At 32.9% G+C, this 19,993-nt stretch overlaps 1 protein-coding gene across 1 annotated transcript; it reads right to left on the reverse strand.

Moving 5' to 3' along the window:
• Positions 1-9,584: 9,584 nt before the first annotated feature.
• Positions 9,585-13,581, reverse strand: LOC127726552 (frizzled-9-like). The gene has a single exon (XM_052233943.1). The coding sequence runs from the start codon at positions 13,226-13,228 to the stop codon at positions 11,477-11,479; it is 1,752 nt and encodes a 583-aa protein (XP_052089903.1). The 5' UTR covers positions 13,229-13,581; the 3' UTR covers positions 9,585-11,476.
• Positions 13,582-19,993: the final 6,412 nt, after the last annotated feature.

Below are 19,993 nucleotides of genomic sequence, written 5' to 3' on the forward strand. Positions count from 1 at the left end.
TACAGACTTTTCTGGTACCTAATGTGTTACGGGGAGTAAGTTTCAATATAATTTAATCGTAATTTATTCGATTAATTAACAAAAGCTGTTTGGTAGAGTGATGTTTTTGCCGTCGGCAATGCGCATATCTAGTGATTTTCCCTTATAAGGACACCATTACCACTTTCACGAGAAGAAAGAAAGGATACAAAAGTCCAACATGCAATATGCTATTTTCATGTCAGGAAACAGGAGATAACTTAAAAGATTTCGATGCATATTTGTTACCATTCACCCTCCCCCTCCCCCCCCCCCCCCCCCACACACACACAAAAAAAAGAGAAAAAAAGATATAGAAAATCACATGGCCAGAATACATTTGATTCTGAAACGTTGAATTGGCTAGAATTGAACTACTGAAAGTTCTTTCTACATCTAAAAAAAACAGCAAAAACAACATATTAGTATACGCAACTCGATCGCATGATTAGCATAAAACGAGTTCCTGTCGTCCGTAACATTGCCGTCAGAAACGTGTGGATTGTGGGTAATTTCATTGTCCGTATACCAAATTCAGAATTAAGCTACGCCACTTGACTCATGTAGATCGAATAAACTCCTACCAGTCAAGTATTGGCAACGGAAACTCGACAGTTTTCAATCAGACTAGAACACACCCGCGAAATCGAGGGCATTTAGAGCTTGGTTTAAAGTATGTAAACTGTTGTAGGATGAATTTTTGTAACAGATTTTATGTCTCGAGAATTTCATAAAAGGTATCAAAAGCCCTCACCCTTTTTTCCAAAGTCCGTTATTTGTTTCCTTTCTGTTAAATTCCATTATTTTCGCGGTTCTGGCCTCAGACCACAATTATTCTTCTTTGCTACAATGCATTTTTTTGGTAAAAGTCAAATTAAATTAAAAAAAATTGCACCGCTTCAAACATGACATAAATGTAACTGCTTTTAGACCATTATTATTCTAATAAAATATGCTTCTAGGACAATCCATCAGTGCTTTCTTCTTTTGAGAGCCCTATTAACATGCCAATGGTAGGATTTGAATCTTGAATAAATGACTAAGGCTAATTTCTACCCTACTTTCATTTTGGCCAAATCACTACTTTCACTTTCAACAATAATTTTTTTCCACATGTTTTACTTAGGGAGCTACCATTTGATTTTTATGGGGGGGGGGGGGGGAGGGGCTAGGATGAAAATTTTTGTCCTGCATTTTTTTTAGTTGTAATCTCTGTCCTGCCTTTTTATTTTTTTATTTTTTTAAAGTTTATCCTGACTTTTTTTTACCTAAATTGTCATCCTGACTTTTTTTTTGCAAGTGTCTCATCCTGCCTTTTTTCTTAACTTTAAACTCCTGTCCTGCCTATTTTTTCAAATTTCATCCTAGCCCCCCATTAAAATCAAATGGTAACTCCCTTATTTATATATGCAACTGATATGACCCCTTAAATAGTAAACGTTTCAAAGAAAACAGTAGACAGAATACTTAGGAAGCATTACCCCATATCATAATTGGGAATTATATTCCAAGACCACGAACAAAGGGCACGAACAAAGGGAATTAATTGTGGTCTGAAGCCTTCTGTATACTATAAAACATACGTATATTATAAATAAAGTGTATTTGCTTTTAACTATCAATTCCAAGTTTCTTCTCCACGGCGATCACTCCTATAATTATATAGAGGGTCTCTATATATTATAGTAGTATAATCATAGTATACATGTAGATAAACGCAAAAATATTTGTTAAGTTTAAAACCGGAAGTCTAATATATGACTAAAGTCAGTCTGATGACGGAAACAATATCCGGACGCCTTTTTTTCCGTTTTTCTCCCAAAATAACTCAATCTGAATAATCGTAAGAATGGATGATAAATGCGACTATACCTATAGGACACAGAGGAATGATGATTAATTTATTGTGTAAGGAAGAGAAGCGACACACAAAATGAGGTCTTCTCGTTTAATAGTATAGATGATGAATTTCAACGGAATAATTCTACTGTTTGTAAAAATTATCGCATCTTTACAGAAACAGGGTGTCGATTATGAGTGTTTCGCAAAATATATATATGAAGGGTTTGCATGAATTATCTTTTTCGCTATCAAACGCAAAAGTAAATTTGACTGAAACCAGTCCATTAAAATTAGAATACGCATTTTTTTATAAGTTGCGGAATGTCAAAAAACGATAATATAATTCGAATGTAAGGAAAAGTGCAAACGGAGAGAAATCAAATCCAAAAATCTAAAAGAGAAGAAATTCTACACGGACTATAGGAGAAATAAAATGGTTGATTACAGAGCACATGTTGCGAAGTAAAGAACAATGTTACATACATAAAAAGATAAAAAGGAAATATGAAAATTAAAGTCAGCTGCATGTAAGAAACATCAATGATTTCTTCGTGACCTCGTGACTTCTTGTTAAAAGCATCGTCTGCTTCAAGCTAATTCCCTCCGCGTGTTTGTAACGTCTGCTTGCAGATTTCATTACTTTGATTAAAATTTCTAATTTTCCAAATTGTTTGTATTTTACCAACAATCTTTCAATCTTGTGTGGGTAATATAATGAAACAAAAACTTCATCGTTCTATTTCATCCAATATTGATAACAGAATTTCATAAGACCTATGTTTTTCATTTTTTTTTAATATAATTTCAATGTATAATCCTTTCTGCAAGATAAACTAAAACCATGCAGACTCTTATAGCATAAAGCAATTAAAAATTAATATGCGCAAATTACTATATGTTCTAGTTTATTAATTTGAATTAACTCGACATGTTGGTTTATATGATGTAAATCGATAAACATTGAAAAATATTTGAATTGAAAAAAAGATGCAATTTTTTGTATATGTAGGGGTAATGGCATAGAAAATGGTGCTCGATGGGGTTTTTGCGGCGCTGTGTCTTGAAAAGGTGGATTTTACCTTATTTGGACGGAATCCGTTGTGATAGATCAATATTTTGTCAAGTTTGAGTTACATTTTAATGATTCTTTTTACATGTTATGTTTGTCTCCTTTTACAAAATGAGTTCTCCAATTACTTACATTCAAGTTTACATTATTTACAATGTTATTCCATTAGGAACGTGTTGTAAGGCAGGCGTGTTTAACAAAAATACGATCGCTATTCATATGGGAACCAACTGTGCTCCGCGTTTTTCTTTCAGGGCGTTCCTTTATTTTCAGATAATGTTTTATCCAACGTTTGTTGACAATGTTAATCGTCTTTATAAGTATTGACTAAAGGAGTAGGTCCGGTAAGGGCCGATTTTGGCCTCAAAATTCAGGTTCATCTGATGAAAGATTTTGGACACTTTTTAAACCCTTAAGTGTCTACTTTAGTCGATTCAATTAGTTTATGTGAAAGATTTGAACTGATTTAGTCATTAAAGACGCTCAAATTCAAGCTTAAATATGAAAAATCTATCAAATATGCCATAATATGTCACTTTTCAGATGGTTTTTGTCAAAAATGAAAGTGGCCGCATCCGTGTTCATTCTCAACCTTTATATATGTTATGTATAATCATCAAATACAACTTACATTTAAATATTAAGAATGAACACAAATGCGGCCACTTTCATTTCAGACGGAAACCGTCTCAAAATAAACCAAAATGCTAAAATTTCGAAGATTTCAGTAATTTAGCATGACTTAATGATGCTAGTACCCGATACATGTGCATTGTATTGTCAAAAACAGCCCATATTTATGTAACAGAAGTATTCCTCTTTCCAATAAATAGCTAAAAATTTTAACAATTTTATAAAACTGCTATATTTTGGGGCCAAAAAGGGGTCTTACTGGGCCTACTCCTTTGAAATAAAGGATACACCAGCTGCATCAAACAATGATCATTGCCTACCCCTTCACCTACACAAAAAGAACTTTGGTTTATATCCATGAAAAAAAGCTAGCAATAGGGAGAGGTGAAAGAAAACAAAGGGAAATCTAAATTTATAAGTCGAAAACAATTAAACTGACACCATGATAAAAAAAAAGAAAAACGACGAAAAGACAAACAAACAGTCTACAAACATAAGCATATAGAATACTAGAGACGAAGTAGCAAAACGAACTACACCAAAAACCCGATGGTTACAGAAGGTGCTTTGGAAGGGTATAATTTGTGAAACACCGTTTGTCTGATTCGTTCATTCTTTACTACAAGATGTTTTTTCTCTCCATAAAATGGGCTCACAAGGATCATAGTACAATATAAGACATTAATAAGACAATAACAAAAAGAAACAACTACACTTTGATGTGCTGAATTTTAATAAATGACTCCGCCAAATGCGTATCCTGTAACCATAGCAAATCGGCGAAGACTGCTGTCCAAATTAGTAAGATGAGAGCTACGCTTCACATTTAGCAAAATTTTAGAAAAAAAAATCCCTTCAGAAATGTATTAAAACATTTCGATATGATGCATCAATTTTCTAAAAAGTAAGAGTCAATAAGCCATCAATGTAAGTAAAATGAAATTAAATGCTTGTAATTACACGTGTATACTTCTGACTAAAACAAATAAAATTTAATTTAACTGCCAAAGCAGACACAACTTGCTGTTATACTTGTATCTTCGTGTTCATCCTTAGAATCTTTCGTTATGTTTAGTCAATCCAGAACTAAAATAGATATAAGAATAAGCGCCCACTCTTTAAAAATTGAGACAGACAGATATTCCAAAAAACGTATAGATAGATCTGAGCGTCTTTGTTTAAATTGCTCTCTTGGTAAAGTTGGGGATGAGCTTCATTTTTTATTAGAATGTCCCCTATATGATATCAAAAGAGAAGATTTGTTTCAATACATTTCTATCATGTGTTGTAATTTTAAAAACTTAAATGAATCTTCCAAATTTGTATGGCTCTTGACACAAGAAAATGTATCGCTTATGGAAAAAAATAGGCTGTTATATTGGCGAGTGTTTTGAATTAAGGAGATCAGGTCTGAATATTGATACTAAGTCTAGTAAATAATTTGACAACGAATGCATATAATGTAATTTTATTATTCAATTGTGCATTCATAATATATATTGTTGTTGGCTCTGGTTCTGACCAATGCTAATATACTAAATATACATTTACATGTACACTGTGATGTTTATTGTTGTAATTATCAATTATGTCAATCATTTGTAACTGATTTTATGCCCTTTATGGGCCCTGTAATTAGGTAAATAAAAATATTCTATTCTATTCTATTCTTTATACATTTGTAAAAGTTATAAATTTGAATATTAGGTCAATGTCAGAAAAGAAATCGACTTTTTTAGGCCAAGAAAAAATAACAAGTATCTTTATCCTTATAGGACCAATAAATATATTTCGCTTTAATAGCACTTAACCTCAATAAAATGAATTAGGAGGCATTTTATAAAAAGGTAGTTTAGAAAAACCTTTTTCGGGCCTTTCATAAAATTTGAAACGAACATTGAGTAAATTTTAACATCTTTCTGGTAAATGAACTAAATATAAATTTAACACTTGTCACATTTAAGATAATGGATTGCTCCATATAAAGTTTTTCTATCATATAAGAGACTGATTATTCATTGCGTTTTGTTATATATATTTGTAAATCATTGTACTTCTAGTTACATATTTGACAGTAAAGTTGGAATACAAAGTAACAATGACAGCTCTTCAGAAGCTTGCAGTGGAATTTTGTTTGATTTTCATCAATATATTAAATTTTCAACCGCTATCCAAATAAAGACGGCTTTTTGTGTAATTGGATATAATAAATCTACGGAAATAAAGATTGCCATGTTTCTTTATTTCATTGATGCTATAGCATATAAGAAATTTATGAGATCAATTTTACTCTCTTGAATGAAATTATCTTTGTGAACAAACTTGTAGATCTTTAACTTTGGTGTGATTTGTGAGGTCACCTACAGAAGCGGTTTTAGGTGGGCCAAGTGCCCCCTTATGGAGCCACATATGTGATAAATGCATACTTTTTACAAGTATCGCTCCAAACGTTGGCTTGCCACGCCCCCTTTTTTCAAAATCCTAGATCCGTACCTGATCTACATGACTTTTTCAGACTTTTCTGTCGGGTTTGGTTTAATTTTGTATCCCGTCTCTTCAATTAAAATATATACCTTACACTTAACTTTGAAATTAACAAATTAATGTATAATTTCAATAACCTGGTTCCCTGTAGTTTATATTTCCTTCCGAAAACCAAGTTAATTTTCTACTGTTAACTAAGAGATAGATGATAATTTCATACATGAGATGTTTTAGTTGATAACGTGAAGTTGCAATTTTAATAAATTACATGATATGGCCCTCTTTTTTAAAAATTTTATATGACGAAAAACATAGCTTTATTTAATTAATGATTGCAGATTAAAAGATTATTCTGCCGTCCGACGTCTTGCATAGATGACATACTTGTTTTTATTTGTATGTCTCTGGTTTGAGTTTTTCTGTACATTTTTTCTCGTCCTCAAGGCCACGCGAGTCCTAAAAGTACAGTAGGTAACATTGTAAAATATCTGGTATAATTCCCGTTACTTTGATTGCAATGTACTTTCGACAGTGTCAATAATGTAGCAAATTAAATGGAATACGAGCGTTTAGAAATATAATATATATATATAAGATCTGTTTTGTTACATCTTGTGATCCGTTTATTTGGCAATCGCCAATGGCAGTCACCAGGGTTTAAGAACATCAGTTGTTCGACCTGCTAGTCAAATGCGTTTTGTTAAAATATACTTTTTCACTCATTTGGTCTTTTGGAAAATGTTGTTTGTGCTGTATTTAGACCCCTCTTCCAAGAAATTTGTTTTGCATGCACACGTATAAAAATTGCGGTTTTTATCCAACGCAATCATAGGTTTGAACGTTGTTTTCAATTTAGACTTGTTTATATATATATATATATATGTCTAAATTGAAAACAATATATATATATATATTAGCTATAGTTACACGTGGGGGAGTGGATAAGGAGACTGCGCAATGCTAGGCGGTGTTGTCGTAGAAGTAAGAAGTGATAAGTACAGGTTCCAGCCCTTTCGGGGAGTAAGTAAAGAATCAAATCTACTCTCCAACATTGTTAGGTTGATTTTCTAGGCACTTATATATATACATGTATACGTCTAAAAAGTCTACAAAATGTATTTAATAAGGAAACAATAAATACAAGTATCAATAAATCATACTTATTTTATATATGTACTATGTACCATGATGTACTACTGGCAAATTCTAGTTAGAAAATCCACAGCGATGGTATATGCAGTTTTCAGTGATGATGCTCTAACTTTTTTCCAGTTGATTCAGTTAAAAACCCCTCTTGTTGATGAATTTCTGCAATGAGGTCTACAACTGTACAGTATATGTTACTTTGTAGGTTTATGTGTGAAATATTTCTCTGTATATTACATAGGTATTTTATGCTCATGACGGTCGGATATTGTTTACGAGTGTGATTACCTTTAATTACCAGCAATCGCCCCGTTTCATAGTGAACAAGCGCATTTATTTTTTATCTATAGAAAAAGAGAGGAGAAAGATACCAAAGGGATATTCAAACTCATAAGTCGAAAATAAACTGACACGGACATGGCAAAAAACGAAAAACGGCGAGTATACAAACAACAGTACACACACACAAACATAGAAATCTAACGACTGAGCAACACGAACCCACCCTAAAAAGGGTTGATCTATAGAAACTGTATTATTGTAACCATGACAATGCCATTGTTTTGTTTTTGAAGTATCAGTTACCATCTAATAGATATAAGAAGATGTGGTATGAGTGCCAATGAGACAACTATCAATCCAAGTCAAAATTTATAAAAGTAAACCTTTATAGGTCAAAGTACGGTCTTCAACACGGAGCCTTGGCTCACACCGAATAGCAAGCTATAAAGGGCCCCAAAAATTACTAGTGTAAAACCATTCAAACGGGAAAACCAACGGTCTAATCTATATAAAAAACGAGAAACGAGAAACACTTATGAACCACATCAACAAACGTTAAGTCCAAATAAGTCCAAAAATAAGTATATTATATATGTATACCCGTTTCCTGCATCATGTTAGAAAAAGTAGAGTAGTGATGTAGGTGAAATCATTTATTATGTTAAAAATACACAATGGTGCCCAACTTTAGGTATACAAATTCAGGGTAGGTTGGGAAGTAGGAAACACAACTATATTATTTGTTCTAAAATGTGAAAAGAAATATCAAACACAAAAAATTTAACCATCGAAATCACATTTAAGTACATAATCATAGTGTGTGTCTGTCTATTACATAAATGGATAACAAGAATTCCCACCTAAATTGAACACAACACAAAGACCGCAAAAACCATCAACATCCAACAACCGACTCCTTCGAAAAAACGTGCAAACAATGATAAACAACAGGTAGTCCAGATACTCGTGTGCAGTACTCACGAGCCAATTCAGAAAAAAATCACTATATAATGTGAAAGATTCTACCACATCTTATCTTTATATTGGTGATGAGTTTTATACATAATGAATTTCTGGTGGTTGTAGGTTATTCGCGTGCACTCGGAAATGCCTCTCTGAATACACAAAACATTATATAAAATGTTCGTGAATCACTAGCAATCCCCTCCTTTCACCGAAATTCCCTGTTATATAGGAAGGGTGATTTTTAAAGGAATGATTTTCGTGTATACTGTATACATGTATTTATAATCCTCCTGAATATGCATCAAATATCCGCCACTGGACGTTTAGCAAACAACAATCATTCATTTATCATATTGCATGAAATCAATCAGGAAATATCTCACATCAGTATAAATAAAAACATTGACTAGTAAACAGGAAATTTGAGAAGATGAAATCATTAACATACCGGCGACAGACTACACAACGAATAATAAAAAATATTGATCCTGTGTTCATCAATACAATAATAAACATATTACCATTTTTTTTTTAACAATTTCCTAATGAAATAAGTCCAAACAATGTGAAAGAAACCACTTATCTCTAAAACTACTTGTTTCCTACAAGATACGTTTGTGAATTTTAAGGGGCCTTAAATATTACGATTTTTTTTAACAATTTCCTAATGAAAGTCCAAACAATGTGAAAAAACCATTTATCTATACAACTGACTTGTTTCGAATAAGATACGTTTGTGAATTTTTAAGAGGCCTTTTAAATGAATTTCAACCTGGCGACTAGCGGAGTTATGTTTTTAACTTCAAAGAGCGAAAGATAAACATTCCGTATAAAGAACGTTTAAGTATTGTGTAAAATGTATACACTTTGAATAATTTATAGGTTAAAATGCATATTGTGTAAACTATATTCACAAATAGATCACAACAACTTACGAAGAAATGCAAACAAAGTTCTACTAAAACAGTACTTGTACTGTACATGCATGTTTTCGTCCCACGGTCCTTATCGTAAATTAAAGTGTTGCACAATAAGCTGCATGAACAAATGGGCCCCAGGGTAAAGTGATGCAATACTGTGTTTAATTGTGCAAACACTAAATAGCGTAAAGATTGAATGTTTTGACACAATACAATACTCAAACTTTTTTTTTTATAAATAAACTTTAATAAGAATCTCCATGTGGCACGTATTTTAACACAAATAACATAAAATTAAGTCATAAAGTCATGGCTCTCTGTCATCATAATCAACAATTTCACACATGAATGAACGATAAACTACTCTATATAAACATATACAGCATAAAAATCAGAGTGCATATCTGCCTTTAATGGCTGCCCTATAATTTCAGCTATTAGCTCCAGTTGAGAAGTTTCGATTTAAGCTTTCCGTATTTGTTAAAGTTAACAATAGCAATTTGGTAGTTCGAATATCAAAAGTTTCCTATAGTTAAAAGAATTGGATAGGGTTGTGTAACACGATATCACATAAAAGACCATAACAAACTTCTCTAAACCCTTCAATTATCAGAGCTATGCAATAGGATCTTGTGTCAAAACAGACTTTTTAAATTATCTTTTAAACTGTATGTTTATGGTTTTTAATTACAAGATATGATGTTATTAAGGTAACAAATTGTGGGGTAACGAACAATAATGAAAGCAATAATAAAAGTTTGAGACGTTGGGTTGCTGTCTTATTGACATTTTTTCAAATATATCCTTTGTTTAAAAAGATGAAGGAGAGAAACAATTAACTAACGTTCAAACGCCATTCAAATGTTTCACTTCTGAATTTTGTTTAACTTTAAAACGAAAGAAAATCCGCGTTTTAAACTCTTCAATTAACTTTAAGTATAAAAATGTAATGTACATACTGCTTTAAGATAATAGTAAAACTTAAAGAAAATTATACATTCCATTAAAACTAGGCATATTTTACCGCAAAAGAAACTTTGGCTTTGTTGATATGAAGTTTGAATTCGATACAATTTATCCCCTTTTCCAAGAATTATGAAAACATTAAACAAATCTAGCGACAAACGGGGGGAAGATTTAAAAAAAAAATACATTTACAGAATTGTTGAAAAGTTTTTTGAGTTTGTCACTCATTGTGGATCTCTTGCTGTAGATATGTATGTCAAAACACTCCCAAAATTTGGTGGTCATTGTCAAAATTTGTCACTCAGGATAGACAGAACTTATAAATTACAACATCTCTATATGTACCCTATCTTTGAGTTATAACGAGAATGGTGAATCGACTTATCGTCCGTGGTTGTCTTCTGTGAAATATCTTAATGCTTTTGTGCTTTTATAGTTTGAGGCTTTGGTATTGATGGCAGTTCTTTGATAGTTTCGGATAAATTTATTCACAACTTTTATATCATAGACCTGGTTGAATTGCAGCTTTTTATATTGTGTAAACAGTTGTTAATTGTTGACTTTACTATATCTTGAGGACTATATTGATGCTTTTTGTTATTGCTATACCACAAGTTCCCTCTAATCATAGATGTATATACATCTATGCTCTTATCAAATTTCTGTTAAAGTTTTCACCATACAGGATAAAAAGTATTTTTACTGATCATGGATCTATACGAACGTGTTTTATCAGAAAAATGCTATGAATAATTAATATTATCCAAGATTGCCATGTGGGTTCATCACTGGGCACAGTTAATTACGTAAAAATGTTAAAGAGTAAATGCATTTTCCACTTTATGCAACAGTGTCTTTCTCTCTTGTAATGTATACACACCTAGATATAAATTGATAAAATTGGGAACCTCAAATAAAAAAGCATTGAAAAAAAAACGTTTCTTAATCAAAATGAAAGGGGGATAACCTACCTCTTAAGTATTTGTATACAATATATAATTCTGAACAATGTGACAATTGCACTTTTAAACTGTACATTTAGAAAACCGTACAGAATGACCCGGTATAAAGCTAGACATCAATTGAACATATATGTAATGCAATTAACCTGTATTACTTACACAAAATGAATGTAACTATCATTGTAATTCTACACTCTTGAACCCGAAGTTTTTGGAACACATTTATGAGATTTTACGACAACGACTGGCGCTTGTTGATAAGTCACATTGCCTCCGTATTTTTTCCTAGTAAATCTATTCGTACAGAATTTTTTCCAAGAACTAACAGTTTTATTACTCCATATCCACATACCACTGGTAATACCAACTACCAATGACATGAAGATCTTTAACATATATACTTCCACGCTTGGAAGAGATTTGTCCAAACTACAGTCTAACGTTCCTTTATCTGCAGTCCGACAAGGCAACGACTCGGCTGCGTTTCGCATAGTCTGAAAGTTCACACGTTCATAGAAATAACAGCCTATCACACAAGTGGCTGGGACTGTATATAACACAGCAAAGACACCAATTTTTGCCATCAATTTTTCTAATTTACGAATATTTGTTCCGTCTTGTTTTAAATTGTTTCTAATACGGAATAATGCTACAAATCCTGCTAATATGAAAAATGTACCTAGCAGAAGGTATAAAATTAAAGGTGTCAGTACAAAACCTGTTAATGCAGAAATATCTTGATTACCTACATAACATAGACCTGTTAGTTCATCGCCATCAACCCGGCGCATTGTTAAAATAATAATAGTTTTAATGGCTGGTATAGCCCATGCGGCTAGGTGGAAGTAACTACTTAAGGATTCGATTGCCTCCTGGCCCCACTTCCGCCCTGCTGCCAAAAACCATGTCAATGTTAAAATCACCCACCATAATTGACTAGCCATTCCAAAGAAATACATTATCAAAAAGACTATAATACACCAGGTACTCTCCAATCCCTCTTGGATTAGAAATTCAGTTCCATCGTGTCCATTGTCACAAGATATTGCATTCGGTCCTATTATGGCACGGATCATAAACGCCATGGAATAAATTGCATAGCACACTGATAAGAATATAATAGGCCGTTCGGGATATTTGAATCGAGTTGTATCAATAACAAACGTCAGAAACGTGATGACTGTGGATAAACAGCATGCTGAGGCCCATACTATCATCCAAATTTCGGCAAAATCTTTATCCTCTTGGCGGAATAAAACATCCATATTGCATCTTGGTACGCATGTATCATTATGATCAGATTTATCCCATAAATAAAATCTATCCGAACATTTCATAGGTTTGTGAATATTATGTTTTTCTGAATTGTCATTTGATATAGGACGGATTTTGTTTACCAATTCTTGCCACTTTTTATCTTTTTTGTTGAGTGGATCAAATATCTGCGGATCCAGTTCGGTTTCATGTGTGACATTTGGTGCTTCCATACACAAATTATTCGGTTTAGGATCACTTTTTTGTGGAAGTTTAGAACAGTCTAGAATTTTTGGCCATTCAAAATTAAAACGGCTAAGAATTGGTTCACATTTTTGCCGCACTTCCAAACACATGGAGCGGCATACTGGAATAATCATCGTCTCACCCCCCATTTCAGTACACATTGGGGCATATAACGAACATAGGAAAAATCGCAAAAGTCGTGAACACCCATATCTTACTAACGGTGTAAATTCGTGGACTTGGATCGCAGCATCTTTTTGATTTGAATGTCCGACTAAGTTCGGCATCCGTGTCCAATTATATTTCATATCCATACACATTGGAATTGTAATACGTTCGCACTTTGCATATTGATGTCGTCCGTCAAAAGGCGACAAAGTCTGATAGCATGGCAAACAGCAGACGACACAAAATAATAAAATCCAATGCATTATGTCCATGTTAAACAACAAAAATATTTAGACAAGCTGCGAAAATTGTCCCATATTAAATCGACAATCACTAAGTAAACTGAAAATTTATCCGATACATGCTTTTAAGTTTATCTATTTGTGTAATGTCTCTGTGTGACTATTACACTGTCAGTAAAGTCGTGTATCCGATCGCTCTACCGTAAACATTGATCAACTTTAATTACATATATTCATCCGCCATGTTTACTTGTTTAAGAGGTAGATATGCGATAAATGGTTAATCTTTAGAAACGTTGACAAACTTTGTTCGTTTGAATAAGACAAACTTAAACTTGTACACAAATGAGTAGATTATAGTAGTTGTAAAATATTAATTTAGAACGGAAACGTTCTCTTGTAAATGCGGAACTATTTTGCAAAAGCTGCACATTCAAGATGAAAGGTGTTGTGGGCGGTACTTCAAAGCCTTTGATGATACCGCTACAAGGAAGACAAGGTTGTCAATCATTCTCATCAAGGGTTTTCTTGACATGTTTATAGCAGATATCACTCCGCCTAGTACCATATGGGTCGACAGTTCAATCTAGTACACGCATTGTTGAATTTTTCTAATCAAAAGAAGACCGTTCTCAGATATGTAAATTATATTTATACCGTATATTTATTTCCAACTTCAGTCTAGCTAAGAAAGGGGTTAATGATCCCTAAATAAAAATTAAAGCACATGAATTGTGATATTGCGATTATCGTTGCATGCAAATCGAGGCTAACAAATATGATATATAATTCAATTATTTAAGCACAAATAATTAACCGTTATTAGGATTAAATCTCAACGAAACAGTAATAATTGGAAAGCAAAAAAGGTGTCGGTATTTAATTGATTCAGTTGTGATCAAACGTAAGGAGACACTTTTATTGTAATGCATTTTGTACAGATCTCATTTAAATAAAAAATATTTTAATATATTTCAAATAAGATAAATTAATATAAAACAGGCGTCATACTTTAGAATTGAAATAATTAGATATGTCGTTTTTCGTTACTCCAGGATACAATAGTTGTTAAACTCTTGTGGTGTGAAATTTCTATACTTTTTCCGTAATAATGCGCGTGTTTCAATTAGTTTCACATTTATACTATGTTGTCAAAATAATGAATGTGACATCAAAATAAAACTGATGAGGTAAGAAAAGGATAAATTACAATTAGATTGTGAGAGATACCGTACTGCTAGAGGTGAATTTAACAGGTCAGATAACGTAATTATCAGTTCGGTAATAAAATTCTCTAATTGTTTTTGGTAGAAATCGAGTGGTAACACTACCACGGAACAGAGAACGCATTTTTAATGTGACAAATAGCAGCAAAAACAAAAAATATAAAGATAATAACAACAATTATAAAAGACAAAATTTGATAATAATGAAAATAAATTTAAACATCGGCTATTGATGTTTTTTCATCTATATTGAAAAATGTAAAAAAATATTAACAAAGTTGAATAAAATTGAGAATGGAAACGGGGAATGTGTCAAAGAGACAACAACCCGACGGAAGAGCAGAAAACAGCCCAAAGCCACCAATGGGTCTTCAACACAGTGAGAAAATCCCGCACCCGGAGGCGGGCTTCAGCTGGCCCCCAAAAATAAATGTGTACTAGTTCAGAGAAAATGGACTTCCCACTAAACTCCGAAACATATAAATGAACCAAAATTAAAAAAAACACACACAAGACTAACAAAGGCCAGAGGTTGAACTATACTTTAGGGTATAAATGTGCATTTCTTAATAAATAAAAATAAATTTCAAAGAATGTATATACTAAAAACAAAAGGATGACAGAATACACCCGTGTTGTAAAAGGTAGAGGGTCATTAATCCCTCAAATCGACCCTATAATTGTCAAAATAAATCATTGAGAAATAGATGTATTTTGCATGTGAAATACGCGGTCTTTTTTATACCACATTAGTTAAGATTCAGTACTACAGTAAAACGTATGAAGGTCGCTATTGCCTTAACATGCAAAATAATAGCTTAATTGATATTGTATTTTAGATGTAGTTGTGCAACTTTCAACCATCAAAATTTTATTTGATAGAAGCTATTTTCGGTAGCCAAACTTTCAGGTGGAAAAAAGGGTACCGGATCGTAACCCTTGCCAAACGATTACGAGTAGGAGCTAACCGTCTCAAAATGTGTGTATGATCATAGTTTGCGTTTTAGTCTGAATACTGGTCTGCCATAATTTGTAAATATTAAAAAAAAAATAATAAGTTTTGAAAATACTCACTTTGAATAAAGAAATGTATAGGAACGTTGCATAGATAGATCTTAATCGGAAAGATCAGATGAGGATTTGAAAAAAAGGGGGGGGGGACTAGGCAACGTTTGGAGTGGAACATGTAAGAGGCTATGCATTTACCATATATGTTGATGATGGGGGTTGTTAACGACCTTGGCTGGCTATAAAGCACCCGCACAGACGGTACCATATATGTAGCTTCATAAGGGGGACCGGAAACCCTGCCCCCTAAATCCGCCTCTGAAGAAGTTCACGCTTTATTGCTTTATTGGCACACGGTCACTTTTGTACGCGGAAGACCGCCTTTCTAGTAAAACGTATCTGCTAAATTCTCTTTTGAAGTCTTTTCACTGTCAAGGTATATATGCATGCTAATCATGTGAGATCCGATAATAACTAATATGCGCAGACCCAAATCTGAATCTCAAAACAACTCATTGGCGATCGATCATACCATATCTCCTTATTTATAATCGAACAGAAATCAGTGTATCGACTTAAATCAGTCATCGAGGCAAACGAGTTTTATTTATGTCGGCTCTCGGGCTGATATGACCTAGGTCGGATATGAAAAATGTCATGTTATAATCTATATATATTATATATAACCAGAAAAGGTCTAATACAACTATAATATTCTCAACGAAAACTAAAAGCGGTGATTCAGCTATACAAGACGTGTTCATGTTTGATTAAAACCGAGAGTGATAACTGAATAAGCAAATAGAAATATACATTGAAATCGCCAATAAATATTGTTTATGAACTTTTATAGTATAATACAGAATTGATAATCGACGGTTCGTTTTATCTTATTATTACAGATACATATGTATAAACAGAATATATAAATATTATAAAATGACTAAGCATAGCAAATATGTAGAAATTTTAATTTAATTGCTATCGTAAACAATTTGAAATTTAAATGACCAATTGTAAACACATTTAAAATTTCTAAAACTTTCAACCCCTTTATTATATGTCCCAATCGTTATAATCAAATTAAAATTAACCTTGATTCAAACGTCGTATATCACCATTACAAAATTCTCTTTTTCAAAAATGATGGAATTTTCTGAAGCAGAAATTTTTATCGCTGGTGACAATGGCTGGTTATCATGTGTCAATATCTCATATAATGGCGGACAGCGAAGAAAGGAACATAAAACTACAAAAGGACATTAAATTAGATTTTTAATTTCCCTTTTTAAATGTCCACATCAGTGTCATCGGACACGTCTGTGGCATTCATCAGCTCTCCAATGGTCCGTCCATCCTGAGACAGCTGATGTGTCGTCGTTCAAGGATATTGTACGCATGTCATATGTATATGGCATTTCTCTCTTTCTCAATATTTTGATACGCCTTTCGTTCTATCACGCTTAACTATATACACTCGGGTGGGGGAAGAAGGCTGGAGGATTTTTTGCGGATGGACTATTCATTTTCATCTGGTGTTATGCATGGTTGTTTTTTTCCCGTTCGATTTTTCAGTTTTCTATGCACAACGGTTTCCTGCTTTTTTACTTTTATTCCAGAATATTTATTTTAGCTCTTACCAGGCCAGAAAATTCATTTTCAAATCCTCCTGCCCCTCAACAGAAAATTAAATGATCACCCCTAGCGACTTGTTTTGAAAGTTTAAACATAATTTCCTTGCTGCAATATTCATGTTATATCTCTGTTTTAGATTTCCTAACATGAACAACATCAATTGTCTGATGCCTGTCATATTTGTTTCTCGTTAATTGTTTTATTTCTTTCATATTAAAATCATGGTGGTTTTTTAGTTGAAGTTGGTTCACATTTTGTCATGACGGGGCCTTTTATAGCTGACTTACTAAACGCTAGGGTATTTTCATTGTTGTAGGCCGTACGGGAACATAAAAGTCATTTGGACTCTGGTGAATAGTTGTCTCATTGGCAATCAGAATGCCTCTCCTTATGTATGCACGGAAGCAAAACACGAAAGAAGGATACCATCTTTTTTTTCTTTTTTGATACCATTAGACAAAGGAATAAAAAAGTCGACAACTCGACGTGAGATGCATGAATGAAATTGAGATGTTAGGTATACGTCAATGAGACAGCAACCAAACAACATATCTAATCAAAACACATAGGCATCATCAGGCTTAATCGTTGTTTAACTTGTAGGTTACTAGCCCCGTTTGGGGAGGAATTAAAGAGGATGATTTTTTAGGCACATGCTTGCAATAATAATTTCATTTGCATTGATAATTTATCAAACAAAAACAGCTTGGTTTGCAGAAGAGATAAGCATTACTTTTAACTATAAAAAAAAACCCCAAGAAACTGCTCAGTTTTAACAAATAAAATCCCCAGAGAAGAATGGAAAAAGTATATATAGATATAAGAAGATGTGGTATGAGTGCCAATGAGACAACACTTCATCCAAGTCAAAATTTATAAAAGTAATATATATATATATATAAATAGATACAAAAGATTGTACAGAAGATGTTTCCTTTTCTATTTCATTGTAAAAGCAATATTTTACAGAACATGTTTTGTTTTTTCTTTAACTGAGGAAAATCTTGATTTTATTTGCGTTAGCTGCTGAGAAAAAACACAATTAATCCTCCGCTCTTAACAGGGGCGTTTCTATGATATTTGAAAGAGGGGGCGTAGAATAAAGTCTTTCTGGACCTTTTTTTGCTAATAAACATAAAATAATTGTGAAATGCACTAATTTAACGGTTCCTGACTTGGAGCATGTATATTTTATAGTTTGTTTTTTTTAAAGGGGGTAGGGGGGCGTACGCCCATTACGTCCTCACCTGGACCCGCCCCTGCTTAATCTCCGTCTTACGCATATAAACTGTGTTGCTCCTTGAAGAAGAGACCATTAGAACGGAATATTTATCTGCAAATAATCCTTTAATATCATTTTATAATTACATATATGTATTGTATGAACATATATATTTGTCACATACTTGTTTTGGTAAATTCGTATTGAATCATTTGTTGATATGATACATCCCATGAGTTATTTTTAGCTATCAAAAAAATATCTCAAAAGCCATTCAAGATGAAAAAAATTGTGCGGTGTTGAGTGGCAAAAGGGAAGCAACTCTATTTCACTTTAAAATTATTGTGGCTGTCCTGTATTACCTACTCTTATTTTATCAGACATACATGTATATATAGAATTATAAATAAAAACAAAATGAAAAATAATGATTTTAGAGACATATGAAGGTAATACAGTAATGAGTCGAGTCCGAGTATGAAAAGATGAAACAAAAGAGAACGAACGCACGTGGATTCGCATGAGCTGCCCAGTGCGCAGTCAAAGTAAACATTCTGACATTAAATCCAGTAGTCCGCGGTGAATTTTTGACCATTACAGAATAAGGACCAATTTCCACACACTCAAATGGTCATTATGTCATAAACTGAAACCAATTGTGAATCAGGATCATTAATTTCTGCTGATATAGATATGCAAAGGTTACAGAGAACTAGTATATATATATATATATATATTTGCGTCAAAATAATGCAGACAAACCACATGTTATATTAATTGGAACGTCAAATATTGAAAGAATCGATGTATCTAAATTGTCATCAAAGTTTACAATGGAGAAGCGAATTGCTTACAGTTTACCTGATACCGAGAAAAGTTTGCGAGAAATTGAGCATGCACCTGATATAATTGCGTTTCACTCCTTAACAAATGAGCTACGTGAAAAAAGTGCAGAAATTTGTGTTAACAAAATGAAGGAAATTATATCTTTAACATGTGATTTATATCCATCTTCAAAAGTTATCTTATCTACACCAACACCTAGAGCTGACAACGAAAGCTTCAATATGAAAGGTCAGTTGATAAGTGCTTTATTGAAGCAGGCATACTTTGATACCGAAAAAGTATATCTGTGTGATCACAGTAACCTAGCTAATAAAGGCAGAGCAATCCCTAGATTTCTTAGTGAGGATGATAAATATCACCTTTCAGATCAAGGTGTAAACGTGTTTGCAGCAAATATTCGGGATATAGTTGATGAAGCACTAGATCTACCAAAACGTAGACCTTTTTATAACAGCAATGTTAACCTGAATAACGGATCAAGAGGCGGATATCGTGGACGTGGTGGATATCGTGGGCGTGGTGGATATCGTGGTCGCGGTTATAACACTTATAACAATTATCAAAGTCGGGGTCGTGGATATGGGCAGCCTTAATATGCTGATACATTTGTATTTAGATTTTCTTAGTAAAGAAGATAAAGTTGCCAGTTATAATTAAGTTTTGTTTGATATATTGTAAACAATTGTAGCTAGATTTTGTTTTGCTTTCTGTTTTATCTAAACTTAAATTGTCATTTATATAGGACAATAAAAAGATAATTTCATTTTTGCCTTTCCTTAGTTAGAGGAGTTTGTTATTTTATAAGAGGGAAAAGAGTTTTATTATTTTACAAGGATTTCATATTCATATTACCTGCCC

Source organism: Mytilus californianus, unplaced genomic scaffold, assembly GCF_021869535.1.
Source record: "Mytilus californianus isolate M0D057914Y unplaced genomic scaffold, xbMytCali1.0.p SCAF_18, whole genome shotgun sequence".
NCBI classification, from domain to species: Eukaryota; Metazoa; Mollusca; class Bivalvia; order Mytilida; family Mytilidae; genus Mytilus; species Mytilus californianus.

What these genes read in the sequence shown, in the direction of transcription:
- LOC127726552 (XM_052233943.1), bottom strand. Translation starts at nt 13,228, where the DNA reads ATGGACATAATGCATTGGATTTTATTATTTTGTGTCGTCTGCTGTTTG.